At 34.3% G+C, this 27,943-nt stretch overlaps 2 protein-coding genes across 2 annotated transcripts; one reads left to right on the top strand and one right to left on the bottom strand.

Moving 5' to 3' along the window:
* The first annotated feature begins 426 nt into the window (after positions 1-426).
* On the top strand, positions 427-3,897 carry LOC141457656 (uncharacterized). The gene is made up of 2 exons (XM_074134859.1): positions 427-561; positions 3,474-3,897. The coding sequence occupies exons 1-2, from the start codon at positions 550-552 to the stop codon at positions 3,807-3,809; spliced, it is 348 nt and encodes a 115-aa protein (XP_073990960.1). The 5' UTR covers positions 427-549; the 3' UTR covers positions 3,810-3,897.
* A 5,247-nt stretch (positions 3,898-9,144) lies between these two features.
* On the bottom strand, positions 9,145-27,849 carry LOC141457655 (neuropeptide SIFamide receptor-like). The gene is made up of 2 exons (XM_074134858.1): positions 25,713-27,849; positions 9,145-10,468 (listed from the first exon to the last, which is right to left on the bottom strand). Exons 1-2 carry the CDS (start codon positions 26,188-26,190, stop codon positions 10,365-10,367), a joined length of 582 nt encoding a protein of 193 aa, XP_073990959.1. The 5' UTR covers positions 26,191-27,849; the 3' UTR covers positions 9,145-10,364.
* Between the last annotated feature and the right edge of the window lie 94 nt (positions 27,850-27,943).

The raw sequence follows: 27,943 nt of genomic DNA on the forward strand, positions 1-27,943 counted from the left end.
TATTATATATATATATATATATATATATTATATATATATATATATATATATATATATTATAGATATATATGATATAAATATATATATTTATATATATATATATATATATATATATATTATATATATATATATATATTATCATATATAATATATATATATATATATATATATATATATATATATATATATATATAATATATATATATATATATATATAATATATATATATATATATATATATATATATATATATATATATATATATATATATATATATAGAAGAGAGAGAGAGAGAGAGAGAGAGAGAGAGAGAGAGATTATTGATGGCAAGTTGAAGGGTTTAATTGAAATGCGTTGAGAGGTGTTGGTGTAGTATAAGAAGGGTGTGAAATATGAGTGTGAGGTAGAGGAAGTAAGCGGAGACAGAGGCATGGTGTCCTTGGCGGCGCAAGGACAGTGCCCCGGCCAAGCACAAGTATATAAGGAGTCCTGGCTCCTGCACGCACACTCCTTCTGTACCCGAGAACTGCTCAGCCGACTCATCTCAACATGTTTCCATTTGTAAGTAACTAGTCTTCATCTTTATTTAGTTATTGACTCCTTCTAGTAAGTTTGAAATTTAATCTGCTCTATATCTTTACTTTTGATAAAGGTTCTCTCTGAAATTGGTTTTAAAATCAAAATCAAATTGCATTTTGAAAACGTTCAGTAAAAAGTAGGGAAAAATTAACTTAATAAGAGCTAGAGCGCTGAATTCGTTAGAACTGGATCTTGGAGATATCCAAGTTTAGCTGCTCTTTCCAAAGAAATCTCCAAAGAATGGAAAATTCAGTCAGTAAAGTAAAACATTAGCTGAAGAAATGGAATTTCAGAACACATTAAAATTGATTGACGATACAATTTTTTATGGAACACAAAGGACCTCCTTTTCATAAACAGGGGGCCTCAAAAGAATAACTCGTGAATACTCAAAAAAAAAGACATGCTCGTAAACTCCTCCTACCAAGTAGATAAAGTAATACAGATAGCTTGTTTTACCCTTAGTAGTGCGCAATGTCACAAATCCGCAATATTATCCAGTACTGCGGATCTAACCACAATTTAATATAAGAATAAGGTTTACAGCAATTCTTAAACAAACGTTTTTCACAAATTTTGTTATTAATTCAATGTAGAAGTAAAGGAAGTCAAATTCTTAGAGCCCTGAATGAATGCCGCGTAATATGGATATGGAGATGGCGTTAGATTGAGTGATTAACTTGAAGCATTTCGAATTTCAGCTTCCTCTACTTCTTCTTTCACTCTATCTCTCTCTACGTAGGCACATACCCAAACTTGAAGAAGCAATTATTCAACAGTTATATTATCTACCACTACCAGTTAAGGAAACAATTTGAACAACATAAACTTTTAAATAACAAAAAATAAATAAAAACTTAGCCATTTTATCAGTCGCAGCATGCAAGCATATGGTATATCTGACCAGTTCCGGACATACGATACAATTAATACATTAGTCAGTTTGGGCAGAGATTTCGACTTCACATTTCCTTTCTACACACACATATACATCATACAAAAACAAATTGCTACAAACGTTCTTAACGAAAGGCTCTTATTTAACTAATATTGCGTTTTAGCTAATAAATTAATAAATCGAGAATGTACTCGTATATTCAGGGACAAATTCTAACAGTTAATGGAATGATGCTGATTGTTACACATAATTACAACTATCATTTGACTAATAAACAATCAATTATCAAACTTAGATTTTATATAATTTTTCATTTTTCTTTATTTTATTTTTACTTTTTTTCCATTTTTTAATTTATAGATAGATATAAATTTTAATTTTATTTTCTTATTACTTTATTTTTTACTTTTATTTGTTTACTTTTTTAAATCTTGGAAAAATTAAAATAGTTGGTTCCGTATTTCATATAAACATTTAATTTTTATTTATTTAAATGCGCGTAGAATTGTCTTTGTTGTGCGTGTGTGCGCGCGTAATATCTCTGCCGGAAGGACCACTTAGTTACTTCCGCTTTTTTAGATCGACTACTCCTTGGACCATTTCAGAGTTTAAAGTATTGCCCTCTCCTTTTCATACAATCTAGAGTCGGAAGGAACAAATTTAAATAATTTAAATAATTCAAAGAATATCCCTGAAAAAGGAAACACCCCCCTCTATTAATGGAGCTTTCCTCTTCTTACAGATTTTCTAAAACTTTTCATTTATGTGAAGTAAACATGGAGTGTACTTAGATCTGTAATTTATATAGAAGTGACCATTTTTCAGGAAATTCTTTATACGGAAGTTCTCCGATAAAGTATGTATCTCTGCAGCGAAATGTCCCTTATTAAAAGAAAACTAAAATGTTATATAAAATTAAATAAGTTTCAAGGAGTGTTATCTCTGGGTAACTTCCCCTCAATTAGTGAGTTTGTAGTGGAGGGTAGTTATTGTCATTGTTACTAATAGCGCTGCATCTAGCGCTGGTGTATTCTTAGCAAATAAATTAAAAAATAAAAATAAAAATATGTTTCAAATAGGTGTTTGAAAAAATTTGATTTTGAAAAGTGAGAATTTAGTGAGAAAATAATGTGTACGTCCAAAACCACATATTTTTTTTACTTTCTCTTATATAGCATTCTGTTGTACATCTTTCTCTTGTAAAGCTTTCTAGTGTGTATCTTTCTCTTATATAGCATTCTGTTGTACATCTTTCCTTGTAAAGCTTTCTAGTGTGTATCTTTCTCTTATATAGCATTCTGTTGTACAACTTTCTCTTGTAAAGCTTTCTCTTGTAAAGCTTTCTAGTGTGTAGCTTTCTCTTGTATAGATTTCTCTTAACTTTGTATCGCTAAATATTTGCACCATTTTTGTTTATACACTACACTTTTATACAATAAATTTAGGATTATTATTTGAAACCCTTCTCCCGGCAACTTTATTTAAGCGAGACTCTTAAACAAAGTTACAAATTGAAACAAAGTACTTAAACAGGACAGAAGACCCACCAACCGTTAAGGCAAGAACGCTCAATGTAAAACAAAATTTTCATAAGTATTTCCTAAGTGGAAAGCTTGGCATTAATACAAATGAATGAAATTGGCAATAATCTTTGTTCCCGTTAAACCTTACAGCGCTATCAGCTTACAATTCCTACTAAATTAGATTAGCTCAATAAGAGAGTAATATTTTCTGGCAAATTCTAAGAAAAAAGAGGCCCTTATTCATGTTGAGTTAAGAAGATGACAAGCGGCCCTACTAACCTGTAGTAGGGACTCAATGAAATATGAAAATAATTATTCAAAGGACAAATAGAAAAGTTTAGTTTCTAGTTGTAACTTATGAGATAAAAAATAAGGTTTAATTGGGTAGGAAAATGTTTACCTCTTCTGACATGAATCTAGCCTTACTCGTATAGTATGTTGCACACTTCTTATCAAGAATAATTGAATTACAGATGGCAGTGGTCGTTGGCGTGCTGGCAGTGTGTGCTGCGGCTCCTGCTCCAGGCTTGGTCGCTCCAGTGGTGCCCCTGGCCACTTCTCACCATTCGGTAGTCAAGACCTCCGTGATACATCCAGTACCCGTCGTACACGCTCCAATCGTCCATACCCCGGTCGTGCATGCTCCAGTCGTACATGCTGCACCAGTTGTGCACACCGTTCCAGTGGTCAAAACAGTACATGCTGCTCCAGTTGTACACGCCACTTCAGTTGTACACGCCGCTCCAGTTGTTCCAGTGGTTAAAACTTTGCCTGTTGTACATCATTCTCCAGCCGTGATTGTCCATTGATACCAGTTTAATTTATCTTTTTACAATGTTAATATTATTTTCTGTATATTTCTATTAAGTTTAAATAAATAAATAAATAAAAAATCAACGTATTTATTAAATTATTATAATTTGCATTGAATACATACTGGAAGATGAATTCAATTTCACAATTCACCCAAAACAATTTCAATTTAACACATTAGCAACCAGGGTAATCACTTCACTATCTGCAGATTTTAGACAGACATAGCTTACTATTTTTTCCTTTTAACTTATTTTTAATAAGTTTGGCAACTTTGGAGCCCATTGAGTGTTGATTTTTTTAAAAGAAATTGCGCTAAATTTATCATTAACCAATCAGCGCCAATCAGGTACAGTTTCGTACAATATATTTAGATGGAGAGTGGTAATGTGTCTTACATTTTATTTACATTACATCACAAAAGTATTAATATTAATATTTGTATATTTATTAATAGATAATAATATAAATCATAACTATAACTATAAAAAAAAAAAATTACTACAAAAAAGAAAACATAATAAAACAAAACTATCCTTTCTTAAAAAACGAAAATAAAATAGAACTATAATTGTAACAAAGATTTCCTAAAGTCTAGGCAGTTAATGATAAATTCATAGAAATCCATAATATGAAATTTGTTTCTAGTAATTAATACATTTTCAGCAGTAATTAAAAGATGACTGCCCATTTCAATTATTCTTAACAGTTAGAAACGTATCACAGCGACAATAAACACCATGCGGTATTGTCTCGACGGTACATAGTGAATTTTCCTTATATTCCAATCTCTCCAAAATTTGAACTAAGAAGTGTATTAAAAGTGTGTTGGCCATCATGAGAGAAAACTGGAAAGAAGCACCAGTAGCCAACCCAGGGGTCGGCAACCCGCGGCTAGACTATTTCTCCAGTGCACTCTATCCATCGCGTCTTGCTCGCACAGCCCTCGTCGCCATTAGCTCTTCGATGCCATTTTGCCACCTGTTCCTAGGCCTGCCTCTTTTCCGCGTACCTGGCGGGCTCCATTGCATCACAGTCTTCAGCATTCTACTTTCTGGCATATCAGTTTCTTCTTTTCCATTTCTTCTGTCACTGTGCTGTGCTTCACCACTATTTTTCTTATACCCGCATTCCTTCTCCTCTCACTGCGGGATATTCTCGCGGAACGCCTCCAGAACTCCATTTCAGTCGCCTCTATCTTTTTCTGCATTTTCTTGCTGACTGTCCATGTTTCTGATGCGTAGAGCAAGATGCTTTGAACCAACGCTTCATAGATATGCTTCTTGGTGCTGATCTGGACATTGCTGTTCCATAAGACAGAATTCAGCATTCCAATCGCCTTCCTTGCGCTTGTCACTCTCTTTTCCATATCCATTTCGAATGTTCCGTCCACTTGAAGGTAGGAGCCCAGGTATTTAAAACTGATGACTTTATTTAATTTTCGGCCATCGATTTCACATTCATTGTGTGGGGATGCAGTCACTTATTCCGTTTTTTCTGTATTTATTTCTAATCCCCACTTCCTGTATTCTTCTGCCTGCTTTCTGACCAAATAATTGATGTCCTCTTCATCATTTGCGATCAGGACTTGGTCGTCAGCGAATAGGAGACTGTGAAGGTACATTCCTTCCCCGACCTGTACGCCCATCTTGCAACATTTCCTAGTCCATTCCTTCAAGCTTACATCCATATACAAAGCTTGCAACACTGAAACTTATCTTACCTATAGTGGGATTTTAAACAAATAAATAATACATAAGACAGAGAGCCAATGTATATTAAACTAGACTTTATAGCGAATAGGATCCTCTCACAGGAGTGTCCTTTCATTGGAGAAATTTTGAAAATAAAAGTTCCCGCCCAACATTTGTACTATTTGTAAGCAAAGTTTAAATGTCCTTTAGCTTTAAGTCATATTCGCAGAATTTCCAAAAGTAAACATTCATTTCCACTTCCGTTAAGGGATAACTGTTGGATAATTCAGGTGGAAAATTAATTTCAAATCCTGGAGTGATTTATTATTGGTAAGAGAAAGGAAAAAAATTAAATATTTGACTGTAAAAACACTCCTAAAATATCCTGTGGGACACTCGAGCCGAGAGGGACGAGGCCAAGCAACGGCTTTCTATTCGCTTCAAGGCTCCAGTTCAAGGCAGTGACCCGTCCTCCGCAATATTCGAGCCTACGGTACCATCACACTTCCTGTATAAGTGTAGGTTACTCAAAAAGCATTCATTTCCTCCCCTTATTTTTTCCTCCTCTCCGCTCTTTTCTCCCAGAGATCTCTCTTAATTAAGAGCCCTCTTACTCCTAGCCACAGGAACCTCTGCAATCGGACAGATTTTCCATTTTAGGTTTTTAAATAAAAATTATTATATTAGAGAAAAACGAATTTTCTTAAAAAATGATTAGGACAGTTGTATAAGGGTTGATCGTCAAAAAGTGCACGAAAAAGCGTAACGTTGAAAAACACCCAACTTTGACAATTTTTTTTCTCTCTTTTTCTATAAAACATAAAATTCTCAAACTTTCTTTAAAATAAAGGGCAAACCCTCCTTTACAGCTGTAATTTTTTGCAACAACCCAGATCGCATAGATTTCGAGAAAAAAGTTGTTGAAAATGAGCAAAAACGGCTTTTTCAAAAATTGGTCTTGTTCTTGTTGTTGTACTTCTTGTTGTTACCTTTTTTGTAAACAACGTAGCGCCTAAACGTTTTTTAGTCGCCTTCGATCTATCTTTCCCAGTATCAGGTTCGTATCCAATAATCTAGTTCAAATATCTTTTCTGAGAACTCGAGAACGTAAAGTATTAGTGCTCGCCAGCGATCAGTGGAGAAGGGGGTGGGTGAAGAAAAAAAGGAGAAGACAAAATAAACCAAAAAGAAGTTTAGCGCCACGTCGTTTTTGTTTACCTGAATGTGGGGGGGGGGGGGGGTACGACGAAATACAAAAAAAAATAGAATGAAAATCAAATGGAATGAAAATAACGACGGATTAAAGAAAAACCATAAAGAAAGAATTAACTTAAGAAACCCTTGGCAACCACTTTTGTGTCCGTGGTAATGAAACTGTTTATAATGCTTGGCTCCTTTACCAGTCTAAAAGAAAAAAATAACTCCAAAAGGGGACAATAACAGTTATTATTTCTATTTAACAGTTAGCCTAGGCCAGTGGTCGGCAAAGTGCGGCTCCAGAGCCACATGTGGCTCTTTGGCTTCTTAAGTGCGGCTCTGGCACAAATATCCACGGAAGGCGCTATAATATTTTCATTTTAAAAAAAACTTGGTAAGAAAAAAATTACATCTTATTTTGATAAATTAAAATTCTTCTATAAATCGAGAACATGTATAATTTGTTGTTTAAGTTAAAAGATAGATAGGTAATTAATATTTTATATTGTTGTAAAAATACGTAACGAACATCGAGTTTAATTTTATTAGTTTTCGTAAACGTAAACACAAACCATGTACAAGCTACCGGCTGAAATTGTTCGTATGTTATAGCAGGTTTCAGGAATTTAAAAACAGCAGAGCAACTTTAGCATTTGTCAAAAATCCTCTTAATGCTACGATAACCGAGTTGAATTTTTCTCCTTTTGAAATTGACATTGGTAGCTTTGAAATACAATTGCTGGATTTAAAAAAAAACAAGGAGATATGGCGCTCTAAATTCGAACGTCTTTGTGTTGAATTGGAAATATTGGAGAAGAAAAAATGTGATCTTAGTTCACAACCCAAGTGGTCTGCTTTGAATGACCTGGAGAAGGAAGACATGATCATTTTCAACGTTTGGAATAGTATTCCTGACTCTTACGATCAGCTGAAAAAGCTCGCGTTTGCTGTTCTTTCCTTTTTCGGTTCTACATATATATGCGAACAATCTTTTTCTAGCATGAACATTATCAAGAGTAAACTGAGAAGTCGTCTTATTTATGAGAACTTGGAATCATGCCTAAAATTAAAAACAACAACATAAAAACCTGACTAACTCAAACCTTCCAAGGAGATGCAAGCACATTGTTCGCATTAATAAATATTTATTAAGTATGAAATTTAGTATTATTTAGTGTACTACTTATTTAGTGTAATAAAAGTTTACTAAACATTCAGATTTGGCTCCCATTTTTTTTTAAAATTGTTGTAATGTTCATATTTGGCTCTTTGGCTAATAAATTTGCCGACCACTGGGCTAGGCTAACACAATATATGGCCATTATATGAACAAACAAAAACAAAAACACAATAATAATAGTAGATCTTGGTTTACAAAATTATTTCTAACAGTTCAACTAGATGAGATGAAATTAATATTTAGGGTTGATCACTTCCTGTCCACCAAAAAAAAAGAAGAAAAATAAGCAAATAGATGTCTCTAAAACCAGGGGGCAGTTTCTGGCTCAAGGTATTTCCTCATCCATTGAACACCAGCAGTCTGTTCGTTTTACTCTTGTTCCAATAAAATATACTCACTTCACCTGCTTCTCTTTATTAAGCCCCTTTCGGGAATCCCCTCTTTTGTTCCTTCTTGGATCTGAGGAATAAGCAAGAATAAAAAATGTCGGTTCGCTGTCTCAGACTTGATTCTTCGGCTAGCCAAACCTTGACTGTCCTCTCTGGTGACCAAAACTCGACTGCCTTTTTTTCTTTGCGTAGTTTATATATTTTATATTTTTTTTATCCAGGTGACTTTTGCTAACACTCAATATCATATGGTTCAAATTATTTGAAAAAAAAGGAAAAAAAATCGCTAAATTAAACTTCTAACAAAATAAGTAAACAGAAAATACATGAAACAATCTTTAGAATTCCTAATATTTTGCAAAACAAAATTAAAATCCTCTGAATCCCAGACAGCCCCTCTTTAAACAGTTGCAAAACCACGGACAACCTCTATTCGCCATTTTTCTTACCCTTAAGTCTGGTACTAATATGAAATTAGTAACATTCTGTTCAAAAAAATAAGTAGCATTTCACATTTGCTGAATTTTTTCCCAAATTGTTTGATTAGCCGCGCATTATACAATGGCAAAAGTTAAGAAACAAATCTGTAGAGAGGACTCAAGGACCCAGTTTGAAGAACTTCAGTGTTCACAACTAGTTGGTTTGCATGTTTTAATTTCAAAAACTTTATTTTGTCTAGATTTCTTATAATTTGCGACTATTTAGACGCCATTTAATAATTTAGTTAGCGGAAACCTTAGTCGATTTTCAATTCATTGAATTAGAAGCCGATGGCCTCACTAATTTCCTTTCTCTTGGACATTATCAGCACCATTTCTTCTAAAAATACCATTAAATCCTAGATATTGATATGTTATAAAGAGTTGTGGTTTCAAAGAAACAATTTGTCCTTTAAAAAGAAAGAAAAACAGAGAAAGGAAGTATTAGCCAGAATAATCAACGAATGAGTGTATACTTCCTCATACCGCACCGATATCTACGTTTAGCAGAACTAGAATATACGAGTACATAACATACTCGTATATGGTCGTCCTAATTTGGAACATCAAAAACGAAGGAAATATTGGCCGATCTGAGTGGCTAAAACCAATGAAGCGGGGAGGAAGTGTTCTCTTGAAGTGGAAAAAATCCATCAAATTAGCGATATGAAAGGTTAAAGGTAATAGATGGCCGTACAGGTAAGTGTCGTCAGAGTGAGAAGTCCGAGGTGAACACCCTCTCACAATGGCTATCTACAAACCTCCTGCAGCACCTGATGTAAAGGACTCTTGCCGAGGGCAATATTTCATTGTTCTGGCCATTTCCAGGCGTGCATAGATTATTAGTGCGCTCCCTCTTCGGTAGGTAGTTGCATTATTAGCCATCAGCTTCATCTCAATTGTCCAGTTCAGAGAGTCACATCACTTTCTCTTAATGAATACTTATTTACCCATGAAAAGCGACTGATGCATTGAGTTTTTAATAAACTTTAATTACATAAGACTACTCACACGTCATCTCATTGCAGATCTCCAGCTCCTAAATATTGTAATACGACATTCTATTCCAAATCGCTATTTCACAAATATTTATTATTAATAACAATGAGCTACTTCTGTAACTAACAAGACAGATAAGAGCAGCTGCCTCCCTCGAACTGTAGCCAAATTAATAATAATATTAAAATTAAAGCGAAATGAAAAAACGTACGGAAGTTTATAAACGACGCGAAAATCAAAAATTGCCTTCGCTTGATATTGAAGGAAATAAAGAGTACTGGTTTGGTGAAATTCAGTATTAAATTCGGTCCCATGAATATACTCTCAGGACAATATATCAGCTTTTACAATGAACCTAAACAGTTGGAAAGAAATCAAACCCAGAAAAAGTAAATATACAGCAACTACATTTTCTCAGTTAGTTAACTTTAACCTAGCATAAACTGAAATGATTCTCTTTTGACTAAAATGAGAGCGGAAAAACGAGATAAAGTTATGTATGAAAAACGTATGTGCCAAGTGGCAACCGATGATAAATTTCATAAAAAAAATACATGGTTGAATGAAAGAGAGTGAATAAAAATTAAATCACATATGTATGAGTGCAAAGATTTTACCTGTCCAAGGTAACTGCGATCAGACTGTAGACGGAAGCTGCGACAGAGACCCCTTGCACGTATGGCACGGTCTTACACATCCACCATCCAAGCACCCAAGCTGCAACAGTCACGAAATTAGAAATCAAATAAATTTTATCTAATACTTTGTAATGACGCTCCTTCTCACTCTGTGAGAGCATGAAGGTAAGCTATCGCCCAAAAATATGATCCATTGAAGGACAACTTCTAATTCTACAATTGAGAAAAATGAGAAAGATGAAGTTACAAAGAATATTGAATTAAGTTGCTTTCTCATTAATTTCAATGTCACTTCAAATCCATTAAAAAAAAAATACTGAATTTACCAATTATAATATTGAAAGATGGATTTTTTGGTGGACCTCCATAATTCTGCCCAGTATGACCAAATGGGTATAGAGTTTAGTGAAGTGCGAGTGTTTACCGCATGAATAACTTGGACTTCCTAAAAGTGCAAGCAGTCTAATTAAAAGTCTAAGTAGTCTATCTCTTTAGTTAGTTTCTGTCCTTTAAGTCTGCTGTACTATTTACTATTTATACGTACACTATAAGTACAGATCGGCTTTTGTTGCTACCTGAGTGTGAAATATTGTGGTGACTTTTTGCTACGTTTAATTTTATGCGATTTGCGATTTGAAGAGGAGGTCATACAGGATTTGGATGATCGAGAAGCCTTGATGAGGAAAATGTGGGGTGGATAGGACCGTCGTCCGCTTATGCATTTAATACATAGAGTAGAGTGTGGAGAGGATGGAGCTAGGAATTCGCCTTGCGACATATCAGTGGTGATCAGATTAATTGCAGACAATTCTGAGCCGACAATAAATCTAGGGAAGAATTATTTTAGGATAAGGAAGTCTGTAGATGGGAAAAAAACGTTTAAATTTGTCGGGAGACCACAATGCCAAAGTCTATCAAAGGCCCATGATATATCGAGAATGCCTCCTGAACAGGATTACTTGTATTTTAGCGTCATTGATTCCGCCTCATTGATTAGGTTGACATTCTTTCTTAAAGCCAGATAAACGGAGTGCACTGATTTTCAATTACCCCAGACCGTATGGCGCAGTTTGACAAGCTGCTCGCAACTATAGACAATCTTCCATTGACCACATTCTCTGCAGAATTACTCTCGGTACGTTAACTTAGCTGACCTCGGGCAACAGCCCTCAGAACGTCTGAGGGTCAATATTTTATAACTACCTATCTGGAAGCACTGAATCAGCTCGTACGAAATGACCTTGTGACTTGTTACTTTTCAACACCCACATATATATAAATTGTAGAGATACGTCTTCTCTGCCCACTTACCTTAACACATGACTAATCGCTAATGTAAGGACCCTTAAGTACTACAGACTGTATGATCTAAATCTCACTTTTTAAATAAATAGCAATGATTTATATTTTAAGATTTTTTTAACATTCTAAAGTAAGTGTAATCAGCGCGTTCACACTGGAGTTCCTCAAAGATTCAATAAAGCAGGTTCTCAACTCTTCAAAATTCCTATAATGTTGGCAAAACTGTTAGTTAGTACTAACATGTGTTGTTAGTTTTTCTTTATCTTGCCTAAAATAAAAAAGAAAATGTCGGAATAACAGAATATCTCATGCCTCTTTTTAGAAATGGTCCAATTATCGCAACTTCATTTCTCTTGCCGATCTTAACTGAAATTAATAAGTCCAAGTTTATTTTTCTAGGGGGAGACACTCATCACTCATAGTGCTGCACGAGACCGAGACGAGGCGAGACTTTATGTGTCTCGATCTCGGTCTCGGTCGCTCAAGTCTCGGTCTCGGTCTCGGTCGCTCAAGTCTCGGTCTCGGTCTCGGTCTCGTCGAGATATCTCGGTCTCGGTCTCGGTTTTTTGAATTTTTGTTTAAGTATTAAAAGCGGTTTGCTATTAATAATCTTTTCAAAAAATGTTATTATTTTCTAATAATTATTTTAATTTATATATTGGTAATGAAAATGTGTGTAAAAGAAGACAACTACTTACACTTCAATGCATCATATATTACTATCACTGTTATATATCTTTATATAATTTCAAAAAGATGTTAAGAACGCGCCAAATGAAAGACCCAAATAACATATCTGCCTGCTATAACAAGTCGATTCGTGAAATAAAAAATACACCTCCCAACAAACTTCCCGCTCCATTAGTTATGACTGTTGGTGAAGATAAAGAATCTGATGATTCACGTTTTGACGACGAAGACGACTGTATCAATATTTTTGCACCATTTGCTCAAAAATCAGCAAATATCACCGAAGCATGGAAGACAGAAATAATTAATTACACCAAATTAGACCAAGCACCAGTAGACGTTGACATTTTAGAATGGTGGAAAACACTTGAGAATTCCTTCAAAAATTTGTTTAGAATGGCGAAAGATATTTTTAGTATCTGTGCAACTTCAGTGCCATCGGAAAGATTATTTTCGCAAGCTGTGATGATAATGACCAATAGAAGATCTTCTCTAACTTCTGACTCAGTAAAAGTTCTTTTATGTATCATTGCTTGGGCAAAGTGTATCTTAAAATCGAAAATTTGTGGCAATATTTTTTAGGTAAGTAAATAGATAGTCTTTATTTTCAAATTCACTAATTCCAAAATTCTAAAATATAATTCAAATAATATCAAAGTTCAAAGTATTAGATTATTAATAGTGAAATTTAGTGAATTTATGTAAAAATTATGTAATTCGAAGGGGGCCGCCACGGTAGCCGAGCGGTGCGAGACCTGCGAAGCTAATGTGTATTGTGGTACTGGGTTCGATTCCCGGTCTTAGGCCTTGGATTTTATTTAATGTTTAATACGAGAAATTTATAGTAAAATATGTTTGCTAGTCGCCTCCGTCCGCGACACCTAATTGGTAGTTGGACGTAAAGCCCCGCCTGAAAAAAATAGACGATTACTTTACTTTGCTTACTTTACTTATGTAATTCGAAGTCAAATAGATGTAGTAATATTGAACATATATAATAAAATCGTATCTTTTAATAATTAATTCAATACCCGTAATGATTATTTATTAATAAAGAACACAATTTTATAATTTTGTAGCTAAAAATTAATATTTGAAAAACCGAGACGAGACCGAGATTTCTCGACGAGATAAATATCATGTCTCGATCTCGGTCTCGGTCTCGGTTGCTCAAGTCTCGTCTCGGTCTCGGTCTCGACCGAGATTTGTCTCGTTTCTCGTGCAGCACCAATCACTCATTGGGGAAATTACACTATATCTACAAGGTTAGGTTAGGTTACCACTTTTTTGGGAAATTATGAAATCAAGAGTTCACTTTCTCTTACCTCTTCTAAGAAGAAATAGCCAATCATATGTAAGTTCCTTCACCATTTTCAAGGAAAAGTAAAATAAGTTTAGGGCTTATGAAAACGTGCTCAAAATAAAATACTTTTTTTTTTTAAATTTAATTTTATGTCGAGGGGCCAGCAAAATTTAATGCACCGCTAAAAGAGGAAAGATTTAATTCCTTGGTTATCGATATTAGGTTTAGGATGGAAAATTGCTAAAATTAGAATGCATTAAGTGAAGAAAGAATGACCAACAACGTAATATAAGGAGAGGTTCCAGACACTGCTGCACGCTTCTGGCCAGCAACCACATTGTGGGTAATCTTGATTCTTGAACAGTTATTGTTTTAAATCTAATGGGAAAAAAGCTGGGAGCTATACATGAAGAAATATGAGGCTAAGCAACCATGGAACGATATTGCAACGTGATATTATAAGTAGTCTATTTGGGTTGAGCTAACCACTGAAATTTTAGCTCGCAGCTAACGTAGAACGGCAGTTAGGTCCCAGTAATAGCAAGCACAGGGCTTCACTTCTCTTCCACAGCTTAATTTTTTTTTCCTTCTTAATATATTTTATTATTACAATAATTATGATTGTAGAATTTGTAAGAGGAAGATTCCCAGTTCGAATCCCAGTAGCTACTTTATATTTGTTAGAAAAAAAAAAAGGTTAGTAAAGTATGAGCTACCGCCTTTGTCCACGATCCTAATTGGTAGCTAGGTGTTGAGCCCTGCCCAAAATGGGCGATTATTTTACTTTTAATTTCCTAATTAGGGTAATATAATTACTCTTTTTCTTTTTAAGGTAAATTATAATTTCAGGTAATGGGTTTTTCGCTTTACTCCCTCTGAGAGGTTCATTTTATTAAGAATTTATAATTTATCTTATTTTAAAGCTCGAAGTAAAAACCTCCCTTCCCCACACACTTCTTCACTGAGCCAGTGGTACTTCTGCACTTCTTCCATCTGAGGGACATAACACAATCGTTATACAATTTCTCTTACCCCTTCTAAAAAGTAGTACTAAAATCGCAATTAGGTGCTTTTTATTACTTTGAACCGACCAGCTAACTAACTAAAGGTAGGGGTTTGAGAAGAATTATTCGTGAAAAATGAGTGCGCGGGAGTATTCGTAGATTATAAAACTTTTATGATCCTTTAAACTTCTAAAATAATTATCACTTTTATATTAAGCATTAAAAAATAATTGGGTTTGAAGTTCTGAAAAATCTATGACATTGATGTGAAATATATTGCATGTACAGTTGTGTAGAACCAAATCGCCATATTAAAAACATTCTTTCCCATTTTACCCTTTATATGGGTGAATTAGTAGGTTATAGTGTTCCCGTTATTCAGATCATTATTCAGTATCATTAGGTGCGTTTCATCGGTTTAAACGCATATTTATACTTAGCATGCATACAAACAGACATACTACCCAAAAACACCAAAATTTTAAGAGAAAATTTTTAGAGTGAAGGGCCTCAAAAAATTTGACTATAAAAATCGATTAGGCAAACTTGGCATGATCGCAACAATACTAATGGAAACTAAGAAATGAAAACACACACGATTTTCTATTACTAAAATTCTCCAGTTCTTGACTTGCGGAAACATTTTACCTAATTTTTTGGAAAATGTCCAAACAAATTTTCTCACAAAATGTAATCAGATAAAATCTTTTGATTAGAGAGAAAACGCTGGAAGCATTTTCTAAAAAACAATTAAAAAATAAATTATCCACACAGTAAGATGGTATTTCAGGTTGAGGAATTATTCTCACACTCGCAATTTTAGTTTTACCCCCACTTAACTCCTTCAATTAGTTACAAGAATCAAGATCGTGAATCAAGATCTGCATTGGGACTTAAAAGAAACCTTACCAAAGCGCCTATCTCCCAGAAGTTCCTCGAATTTTTCTGGAACAATGTTTCAAACAATTACTAAGTTCAAGCAATATGAATTGCAATGTGCATAGAACAGTAAAGGTATTCGCCATTTTAGAAAATACTATAAAAAAAGTGAAAAATTCTTTCAGTAAAAGTACTACCGGTAGTAGAACTTCTTTCAAACCACATTTACTTGTAATAAATATCATTTAGGAACTCATTCAATCCTCCGAAATAATACATTGGAACAGGATTGTTCACTTTACCGAAATAGCACTTTCACACCACCTCTTATCTTAAAATGATAATCGATCGATTTCCCTGGAAAAATGTTTAATGCTTTTCATTGATGCAATCTGTCTCAAAATGTTGTAATAGTCTCACAATATTTGAAAATCCATTTTGCTAAGAGCTACATCCGCTTGAAAGATTTTAATCGGTAAGTTGTAACGGTGTCCTCGGTGGGTCTCGTTTGAAATGTAAAGCTTAAGCTTCATGCATTTTTACCTTTTAAGGATAGTTTGACACAAATTAGCTGGAATTAGCCTATGCCGCCGTCCAAGATGGACTATTGTAGCTCATAAATTAATGTAAAGCATGTTTGTTTTAGAGGAGGGTGGTTGATGGAGATTAACTTAACGATATATGCATATAAATTCTAATGAGTAAACAACATATTTGCGTAAACATTCTAAAGTAAACACCATATTTGCATATAAATTCTAATGAGTAAACAACATATTTGCGTAAACATTCTAAAGTAAACACCATATTTGCATATAAATTCTAATGAGTAAACAACATATTTGCGTATACATTCTAATGAGTAAACACCACATTAGCATATAGATTCTAATGAGTAAACAAGACATTAGCACATAAATTCTAATGAGGAAACAAGACCTTAGCATATAAATTCTAATGAGTAAACACCATATTTCTATAAAATATCGTCAAAATATATCAAAAATAGTTAAAAAAACATTTTGTCAATAGATGGTTGTTGGTTGAAGCCACAATATTAATGTGGGTACGATATTAATAAGACCAAAAATCATTACAAAACATGACATTTCACACCAGAACATGGCAAACTTTTAAGACTAGAGAGAATGTAAAGGGATATTTATGTGGGTGCCTATTTCGGAATTTATTAGATATGGGCTAATAATTTATTAGTCTTATTTTCAGAATCGTGGCAAAGAAGAGTTAATAGAGTGGGGGGGATGGTTGATAGTCTTGGAGGGGAGTGATAGTACAAAAAGAGCAAGGCGGCAATCTTATATTTCTCACACAAAGATCGGAGCGCAAGAGGAAAACAGGGAGTGAGAAAGGAAGGGTTGACGCCAAAACGAAACTGCACGTGGAGTTACGAGGTCGCCGAACTGCCAACAGCTCAAGCCAAGAGCACTTTTGGCTCTCTCTGATTCAGTCGGTTAAAATCTTTCTAAAGATCTTGTGCTTTACTTAAATTTGTTTTTTAATTTTTCTAAACTGATTTCACTTACTATCATTAGGGTTTTGTTTAATTATTTACATATATTTCTAGTTAAAATAAAAATAAAATGTGCCCTACAACTGCATAAATGAGGACTTTAAACGGCTCCAACGATTTATTTCAAACTTTTTCTACTAATTTTTAATATTTTATATTTTATATTTTATATATTTTTATTTAAGACTTGTACAGTACAATTATGAAAAAAAACATAATATATAGGCAATGGCAAATGCCGTCTGCCAGAGTTTACAGCATGAACAATTAAAGAAAAAATAAGTAAATAATAAGTAAAATAAGTGAATAAAGAGTACAAATAAAAAATATAAATTTAAACAATAATAAATTATCTACTACCATTAAACTATACACAAAAAGAAATTGTAGCAAACTTATTGAGAAGAAAAATCAAAAAGGAAAAACACGTTTGTTTAAAAAGAAAAATAAGGAAGGAAAAAATAAAATAAATAAAGAAATTACAATTCAAAAATTCTAGAATTATCCTATAATGTCTATTCTAAGTAATGTCAGAAAGCCAGTGATACCTGACCCTCCAGGCATGGCGAGCATAGCGTAGCAGCGGGCAAGGTTGGACCTGGCCAGACAAGAACCCAATGATCTCCTCCCTGGAGAGAGTAGCCTTTTTGAAATAAATTTGACGAAACTCAGATAGTAGAGGACATTCCCCCAGAAAGTGGTAAATCTCCTCGCGAACATTATAATTACACAGAGAACACTTTTCTTCGTCAAAGTCTCTATCTAACCAAGGCCTATGGTTCAAATACAGAAGCTCTCCTCGGAGCTTGAAAAACCAACGCAGGTCAAGGATGTTTAGTTTGTCATGAAAAGAGGCCGTTACGCAATCTTTATGTTCACGAACTAAGAAACTATATAAAGGAAAACGTTCGGACATAACCGCTCTGTTTAGTGACTGCTCAGAAAGAGATTCCCTGATCGCAGAAACAAGAGAGAAAAGCTGACTGCGCCAGTTAGGAAGATCAGCGAGGCAACCCTCAAAGCCATGGGAGTACAACCTTGCCAAAGAGAGCCAATGCTTGAACCAAAAAAGTTTTTTATTGATAATTTGGAGAGCTATTTTTTTAGTAAGTCTATTATCAGAAAAAGAAAGAGTTTTAAGAACATATTTAAAGTGCAAAGATAAAGTGTAAGTCTCAAAAGGTTCCAGACCTGATTCTATTGTAAGCATGTAATTTGGCGTAGAAGAAGGAAGAGAAAATAACTTCTCAATGAAGAATCTCTGAAATTTCTCTAATAAATCATAACACTGAAAACCCCAGACCTGGGCACCATAGCAAACCACAGCACGCGAAACACTTTTATAAACTTGGAGTTTAGCGTCTAATGGGACATTTTTATTCAAAATGAACTTATGCCACACTCTATTTAAACCAAGTTTGGCTACCGAGATTCTCTCTTCTAGGTGGGCAGAAAAGGATAGGCGAGGAGTTAGAATGATGCCGAGGTATTTGTATCTGTTCACCACCTCGATTCTTTGACCCCGATAATACCATTTCTCCGAAGAAGCCAACCTTCCACCGTTCCGAAAGATCATTATTTTTGATTTGGCCAAGTTCACAGAGAGATTCCACTGATCACAATAACCCTCCAAAATTTTAATACTAATTTTTAATATGTAGATATAAAAATTGTATTTGTGTCATTTTTCCTTTTGAGCAGGGGTACTTTTAGGAAAAAGGGATGGTAAGAGTTCCCTCTCAAGGTTACTGTGCTGCTTCTACCACCTTTATAATTTTATTAAGAAATTAAACATGCAACAAAAATTTTAAACTGACCTAAAGTGCGACTTGACTGAACAGATTTGTCACTTATTGTGATCATGCCGAAAACGACTCTTACGATTTTATTTAATCTTCGAATATTGTTTACAAACATTTAAATCTTTTACTTTATCAGGAAAAAGTTTTTTCCAAAATACCCGAATAGTTATCCATACTTTTGAAAGAGCAGATGACCAGATCCCTCTAAAATATCATTTTTTATTATGTTCGGCCCTATTTCTTGGGTACTTTTTTAAGTAGGATTAAAACTGTCCCTAAAATAAAGTTTGAAGAAAAACCTCGCTATTCAAGTTTTTTTCAATTTTCTCGAAATCAGCTCCAAGAATTTCTGTAAATTTCGTTTATGCGTCACTTACACACAGACTTCTTGTTTCTACTATTATAATCTTTCTAGTATTTAAATATATAACTTTTTATATATCCTTTTAAATACAACCTTTTAGGGCCATTTTTCGAGAATTACACATTACACTTTAGTAAGAGTAGAAATAAATTTGTAAGTTGAACCTTCAAAATAGTGGCAGAGAACATCGTCATCACCAGATGTTTAAAGTGTGTAATAGCTCGTGCTACCATCAATCTAAATGAATTGGCCACTGGAAAATATATTTCTTAACTGAATAAATAGACAAATGTATTTTATAGATGAAAAAGCCAGATCAGGGCTCCATGATATTCAATAAATTCTGAAACATATTAATGAAAATGTAATTAAGTAAAAATAATAATTATTTATTTATTTACAAAACTTCACATATATACACAAAAATGAAATAATACAGAAATTGAGGTTTCAAGCTTAGCGCCCTCTATACACTCATCAGATAATATTAGTGCAGATTAAAAGGGAACATATTTACATATTAAGGGGAAAAATAACAAAAAACCTTAACTTGATACACAGGTAGTTAGGACAAAATATTGATGTTTATATTTTTTATAGCCAAGAGAACTTATACGTAATTTACAATAGGTACTATATGAGGGTACGCGGACTATTGTAACAGGTAGTGACAAATTTTTCTAGAAGGCAATAAACAGTAGTGGAGATGCTAGGAACGTCAGTACAGTAAGAAATAAACTAAATATGTGTACAATTAATTAATAACATATTTCCACTAGCACAGTGGATGTTTCTAATATTATCTGTAAGATTTAATAAAAACATTATTGAAAGGCAAACGAAAAAGCCCTTTTAAACTGCGATTCAACCCTACTCCTCTCGAGATGTGAGAGAAATTAAATTGCGAACACGGCAAGATTGCCTTACTTCCTTTTAATAGGTGTGTTAGCAGCATAGCTTGTTCAACTGTTAAAGGGAACCATATACTCTTTATGATCCTGTCAAATTTATTCAGAATTGGGCCAAGAATTACTGAGTTGACATTAATAATAATTTTAGAGTTGCCTCACATATGTATGGCCAACTCCTCTTCCGTAGGATGTACAGCGTCAAGTGATTTCAAAGGCACGTCTACAACAAGTTTCTGGCGATGTCGAACACTCATCTGTCTAGTTTGACTGGTCAACTCGGGATTTGGAAAAGATTTTTGGTACTAAGACTTTTGCGACGTCGATCTGTCAACCATTATCATTTATTTTACGAGAGTAGAAAATTTTTAAGAAAAGAAACTGGTGAATTCAAATTGACGTAAATTTTCACATTCATAACCGCCCCTATGTTGCATTCATCACCGCCCTTACTTTCTGTTTAATGCATCTAAAATGTCCAAAAATGAATTCGCTATCTAGTAACTTCTATCTAGTAATGTTTGCCTGTTGGTACTTGCATACGCAGTCACTTATATCCATTAATTCCTCGTTTGCGACTGAGAATATAACGTTCTGACGCTCTCCGCCGTAAGTGAGTATGGTTTTTCTAGAGCAAATATTATCAAAATTTAGGTGACCTCCCGAATTCTGAAATAATTCTTTAATATACGAAATTATTAACGAAAACGTATTCATTATTTAATACTGCTTTATGTATTTTGGCTGGTAGCATATAATTATGAATAAAGCGAAATTACATAGAATTTAATGGGATGGGCAAAGAAAGGTGAATATGAGAAGATTGGCACAGGTAGCTAGGACACCTGGGCACTGTTCGCGCCCATTGAGATCAATACCGCCGTCTCTACACTCTGCCGCTCCTTAACTAAACTACATCCTAATGTATGCTTTAATTTTATTTTTATCTCCATTAATTGAGGAAGGTGAAACTGTGATAAGATTTTCTTTGAGGCAAATTTTTGAGAAATGATGAAACTCTGGTAACTAACTCTTCCGAGTCACTTGTATTGAGATGAACAGTAAAATTAAGGCCGCAGACTCTTCCAATGTTCAATAAAGTAATACACCTTAGTATGAATCAACACCTGTGTCTAATTTAATTGCTAACGAATATCTCAAACATCTGCCAGGGAAGAAACCCCCCCCCCCAAATGCTTACTTTTGCCTCATGAGATAACTCATTCTACTGCACTCTGTCCAAACTGAGATATCCGATAAATATTATAATCTAGGAAATAGGTCCGGTACCAAAAATAGATGCACATATTTTCCTTGTGAAAGTCATTAAGTTTTATTCTAAGCTTAATTATTTGTCCAGCCCGTATAGTATCTGTCTGTGAGCCGGAAGGCCTGTGGAAAGACGCGCAGAGGAAGCATGTAAGAAGCTTTCAAGAATACATAAATAACTACAATTCTCACATTTAGCAAAACTAACTCGTGATAGCTAATAATCCAAATCTCAATATTAAATTAGATTTGCCATTTTTGGATAAGCCAGACGATTAACACACAGGCACACGTTCTGTATGGATACATACGTGGTGTATGTATAGTATTGTATATATTGGCGATTGTGACAGGGTAGATCCCATATAAACAGAATTGAGCTCATGACACGATAATAGAAACAATAATCTTTCCTTATGCTGGCTATTTCCAAAATCAAAATATTTGTTTAATTAAGTGTAGCATCCATTTAACTTAGATTGATTGATTTAGATAAATTGATTGAGATGGAGATATAAAACTATTAATAATTAAATCTTAATAAATCGTTAAATAACAGCAAATAAAGAAACAAAATAGCGGAGAACAATTTTCTTTTATACAAAATGGAGAAACATGACCGACAATTTTTTATACCTACTTCACAAGAAAATAACCACCATTATTGCACCATTTTCTCTTTACCCTTACATTAATAACCCTTTTCTTGATAATGTATCTGTGGAGATACATTAGAATTTAAAAAATTGTTGTATTTATTAATGCTCTTGGCAATGTATCCCACAAGATACATATGATTTTTTTAAACTACTCTCATGAGACTTTTTTTAGTTTTTTTTTTCTAGACATGCTTGGGTCATAAGGGCTAAGTGGTATGAATATTATTTTGATATTAAAAAAATAAAATTCTGTCAAGTTAAGGGTTAAAATAGAAAACAAGACATTAGGCGAGGAAAATCTTTTATTTTTTATGTTTTTATAAAGAAAAGTTTCTATTGCATAATTTGATACTTCATTAAATACCTACGGGGGGGGGGAAGTAGTAAAAAAAATACACTATTATTTTTCATAGTAATGATTAGCAATAAAGAATTGGCCAATCACAGTGAAGAATGGACGTGTGAAAGTAGATTGGTTGAAGAGCCAATCAGAAGCAAGAACAGTTTATTAAACCACGCCTACCTTCCATTTATGACACAACAGGCCCTCTTTTGTCCTTAATAAAATGAAGATCCTGTATTATATTATTGTTATAAAATTTGAATAAGCACGTAAGCTTTTACATATCATATTTCATATTTCTAACTGGCTGAAATTATTAGTTGAAGCGTGAATGAAATGTTAGGCACTCGCTCATTGGTGTACTTTTTGTCTTTTTTATCAATCCTTTACGGAAACGACGGTATAAAACAAAATTGTCTAAAAAATTTATTAACCGCTCCTCAATATTCCAAGAAAAATCTAGCAACAACGTTCGAAAACCAAACCATCATTTTATTATTATTTTGCCAAGTATCGGCATATTAATTATAGTAACTTCCTAAAATAAGCCGACAGCTTAAATGTTTTAAATAAATAAATAAATTCGTAATAAATTTAAAAAACAAAATTTTATTGAAGGGAATTAGGACGATAATTTTAGTATCAAGAAAAGGGATGAGTGGTTAGCACACATCGGAGTGGTTAGCGGAGATTCCGTTGAATCCAGTTGATGGCCCTTACATTTTCTCTTCCTAGGAGCATGAGCTTACAGCTCATGGTCAGTTAATAGACAGAATTGTCCGGAAGTCGGCAGTACGCAATGAAAGTGCCGGGCTCCAATGACCTCAGATTTTAACGTGCCTTAAATTTTAAAAATTAAATGAAATAGAAATATTTAAAAGAATTATAGAGTTCGGAACCACCAATCCAGGATAAGCAATCTTAGTAGCGTGCTATATAAATTTTTCAATTAATAATTCATTAATTTATAACAAATAATCACAATTCACACTAACTTCCAAAAATTATTGTAGCCTTACACTTTTTATTAAAATACGTGTTCACAGCACTAGAGCACCACTAAACAACATTACAAATGTCCATTGCAATAAAATGTTGAGAAAATGTAACTTCACAGCACTCTCAGAACACCATAACTTCTGAGATAATGTTTTCATCCTACTCTGAAATATCAAATGAATCCCTTGGGTAGTTGGCTAGATGTTAACCGGAAATGCGGAAAACCCTTCCAGTCTAGTCCAGACATTCTTCCGACTGGGAATTACGGTTATTCCGCATAATATCTAAAATAGCACTTACCTAACTCCTCCTTATATCTCGCATATCTCGTCACCAGAAATTATGTTTCTAATAAATGTAATGTTAATGATAATACCCAAACAGGTAAACATAGTAAGGGGGGATTGTGGGAGGCTCTCCTTAGGTCGGGATGTCCCAATCCCCTTGCACACTGTATTATCTCAGGACGATGGGAACATATCCTCCAAATTTACAATTTCATAAAATACAACGATATTTATGTTTGAGTAGAATGAGATTTGATTGGAACATTTGTATTTGATATTCATAATATGTATATATACATGACTTTATATGTCAGCCTAATGAGTCAACTCTTGCTCTAGGACTCAATATCAAAGGTTTGATCCTTAACTTGATATAAATATCTATCCTAAAAGTTTGAAAAATTAGTGTAACACCCTAACAAACTACTGCGATTCTCAACATTTTGAGCAACATTTTGATGCTGTTCAAAATGTTGCTCAAAACGAATCTTTCTGGAAAAATTATTAAAATAAAAACTTTTGATACAAATTCAGTCTAGAGAAACTTTAGAAAACTTTTCGAAAAAAGTAAAAACCATTCTGAGAACAAATCCAGTGGCAGTACTTTGGCTTGTTTACTTCTAACTTTCTTCTAACTCGGAATTAAATTAAGACATTTAACCGCCCTTTAAAAGAAAACATACCGATTATCCATCTCCTCTCCAAAGAGCTCGTTTAATCGAAACGTTCTAAAAAATGTAACAAAAAAGAAGGTGTAGACGAACACAAGTGCCAAGCCCCTTGACTGCATTGCCTGGGGAACTTGGCCCGCCCATTGTCTCAATAATAATAGTTCGCACTAATACTGTGTGAAAAGCAAGTTTAAAGAAAATGGAAAAAACTTTTTTCAAGAAAATCTTAAAGAATTAATAGATTACTATTCTGCGAAATGGCACTTCAAGTTTGGAAATTTTCACTTGGAATTTCAGCAATACTCATCCATTTAGCCCTGTTTTATAATACTGAATTGGCCCTTTAGGGAAAAGACTGACCAAAACGTATCGAAGGAACTTAAACGCATATTTTCAATAAAACTCAAATCAAAAATTTGACGCGATCGCAATATTTGTAAGAGAAAGTAAAAAAAGTGAGAAAATTGTGAGGAACGCCCTTGAAAATACGTTAAAAACAGTAAAACTTATTTCAAGAATGAGGTGCGAACAGAGCAATTGGGTATTACCAAAAATCAGTAAAGGCGAAGCTGAAAAAAGAAAGTTTCATGAAAGCAGAAAACGCTGTTTTTTGAACTAAAGATTCATCTTGGAATGAATCAGCACAAGTACAACATAAGAAGCAATGAATTTATTCACTTTATTCAATGAATCAATAAATAAGTACTCAAGTACAAACAAATAAACATTGTAAAATGAAAAATAAAATAAAAACGGAATGAGAGGTCGAATCTCACATTAATATTTGAAAATATTATTCATTTAGCGCTTGCGATCTACTGAAAAATATCGGAGTTTGGTCAGTTTTCACTTCCTCTGATTAGTTGTTAGTTGAGTTGGGGGGGGGGGCGAGTCCGGCCAGGGCATCAGCTGCACGCACCGCGTGTTCCGAGTGCTCCCAAATCTGCACACAGACGCGGCCCAACGCCACCTCAACTCCAATATCACCCCTACCCCTCTTCCTGCTGAGCGCCGCCATTTTCTTCTTACTTTCATCGCTCGCTCTCATTTAGAACTTCCACTTATCCCTAATATACTTTATTTACCCTTTGCTTTCTAAATTGTGTGTCATATTTTTTATCCCTGTTAGATAAATAATTAGATATTTAAATTTTGTTATTCATAAATTAATTGGATTGGGTTATATTATTTTGAATGATTTTTTTTTTTTTTCAACTATTTGATATTTTGATGTATGTTTGTTACAGTGCTAATCTACCAAGAAAGATGTTAATAAATTCGGAATTAAAAAGTATTTAGTTTGTTTACTTACGGACAAAAATGTTAGACATGAGAGTTGCAGGCAGACAGAATACTATAACCAGGATGTCAGCGACCGCCAAATTCACAATAAAGAAGTTAGTCACATTTCTCATGCGAGGCGATCTGTAGACCACCATTATAACAAAACAGTTGCCGATCAAGCCGACAATGAATACGATTAAATAGGCGACGCAGAACACGATGGTCATGGCGATTGAATGCCTATAAAAGAGATGTTGATAAGTTTGGTTAGAGGTGGAGTCCGGCAGATCTGCCACCGCACCAGCAGCTGACGAACTCGGCGAAGAGGAAGCAGACGGTGTGGTATTAGTAACTAAAGTATCCATGACAAAGTCGACCAGCAGCGAGTTGACGAACAGTCTACGTGAGCTGGTGTTGGAAGCTCTGGTAGGTGCGAGGCCAGTCTCCAAGGCACGACCTCGCGCCTCGATGTACTCCTCAGAGTCTGGCAATCTTAATGAGACCATCAGTATTATCTTCTTCCAACTATTTCTTTATAAAACTAATAATTAATATTTATATACTTAATATATACATATATATATATATATATATATATATATATATATATATATTACGGAGAGTGTTAAGAGTTTGTCAGTTATTGAGACATGTATATATTTATATATAACTAAGTATCCATATAAATATAATTATAGATTGAGGTAAGGAAAGCGACAAAGGAAGAGATCGCGGCGGCCGGCGGATTACTGGTGTGTTTGGGGTTTGTTGCCGGAGGTGGCAGTGACGGCGGGGGCGGGGTGGAGTGCTGAGCGCGCGTGCGCGGCCAAGCTAGACCTAGCGGCGACCCGGCCGAGCTCGCGCCGCCATTCAATATGCGGCCCTCCGCAAAGGCCAAGGCTACTCTTCCCACGACCTCCGCCACTCTATTTACCAAATAATCTACCGTATTTGCGAAAAGAAGAACACACACATTCCCAACCGTCCACTAACTGCTAATCATACCCCCACTCAATTGAATAAAATTATTTATTTGCTGATCAGTGTAAGGATTGAGTAAAAGAAAAAAGCTAAACACAAGAAATTACGGTTATTAACGAGCTTAGGGCCCTACTTTTTAAAGAAAATTTTCTGATATGAAAAAAGGAACAATTTGTTAGATGTTTTTTCGTGGAGTTTTCAACCCTTATGCTGCCCTTTTCCTACCGGGCAGTTTTAATTCATAATACAGTACACTCTTAATATTTATGAGTATCAAATTGGTGTTCAAATTCCATGCTTGACCGGAAATCAAATCATACAGAATTTCTTTTTCCAATTTTCTATCATTGATTTGAAATTTGGGCGAATGTTGATTTCAGTTGGATTTCGGATGTGTTGAGACTGCTTACTTCCACAATGGCAGAAGTCAACATCTGAGGTTATTGGCGCCCGGAGTTTTTTTCAGTGCACTGCCGGCCTCCGGACAGTGTTCTCTCGTTACAGACAAGACTGTCCATCACCGGACAGTGAGCTGTAAGAAGCTCCTAGAAAGAGAAAATCTAAGGGTCAGCAGCTGGATTCAAACCCGGGTCCTCCGCGTGGGAATCCAATACGCTAACCGCATAGCTAATCCCTTCCTTATTGAATAATATTGAAAGTATTGTAGGGGCTCCACCCTGCAAGAGTCACTTAATAATAATATTAGACAGATGTAAATGAAAAATAAAAAATAGTGATTGGTGGTGAAAAAGAGAAAAGACGACCACGTAAATTAACTAAGCGTTATTTTTTTTGTATTATTATAATTAAAATAGAGACTAAAAGACTGCCTACAGTAAAATAGAGACTAAAAGACTGCCTACAGTATCTTTTCAGGAAAAAATTTCTATTTCAAGAAAGTTTAATTACATAAACGACTGCGGACCGGAAAGTGGGTGTGAGTATTCACATCATAATTTTAGCACAGCTTTATCCAAAAACTAGTGAAACTAATGAAAATCGCTTTAGAGTAAAAGATTATTACTATAGAGACACTAATTGCAAGCGCCAACACTGTAACGATGTAAATGTTTTTTTTTTAAATGAACGTAGTCTTAAAATTAGACAATCCATCTTTTGAATGAGTAAGAGATCATCACTAAATTTTCTAAGACAATTCGTGTTAGATACTATAGCAAAGACATGTTGGCAGGTTTGATTGGAAGAGGTTGTACAATCATCTGTACGTCTCGTAAATATTTAGTAGAAACGATTTGTTTGCCGACTTAACGGATCCTA

Source organism: Rhodnius prolixus, unplaced genomic scaffold (genome assembly GCF_049639745.1).
Source record: "Rhodnius prolixus isolate KJV_2025 unplaced genomic scaffold, Rpr scaffold_46, whole genome shotgun sequence".
Classification (NCBI taxonomy): Eukaryota; Metazoa; Arthropoda; class Insecta; order Hemiptera; family Reduviidae; genus Rhodnius; species Rhodnius prolixus.

Excerpts from the sequence above, each read along its gene's own strand:
- LOC141457655 (XM_074134858.1), bottom strand. The coding sequence starts at position 26,190 with ATGGTCTCATTAAGATTGCCAGACTCTGAGGAGTACATCGAGGCGCGA. Across the intron at positions 10,469-25,712 it reads CATGTCTAACATTTTTGTCC|CTTGGGTGCTTGGATGGTGG; the intron begins GTAAGTAAACAA and ends TGACTGTTGCAG.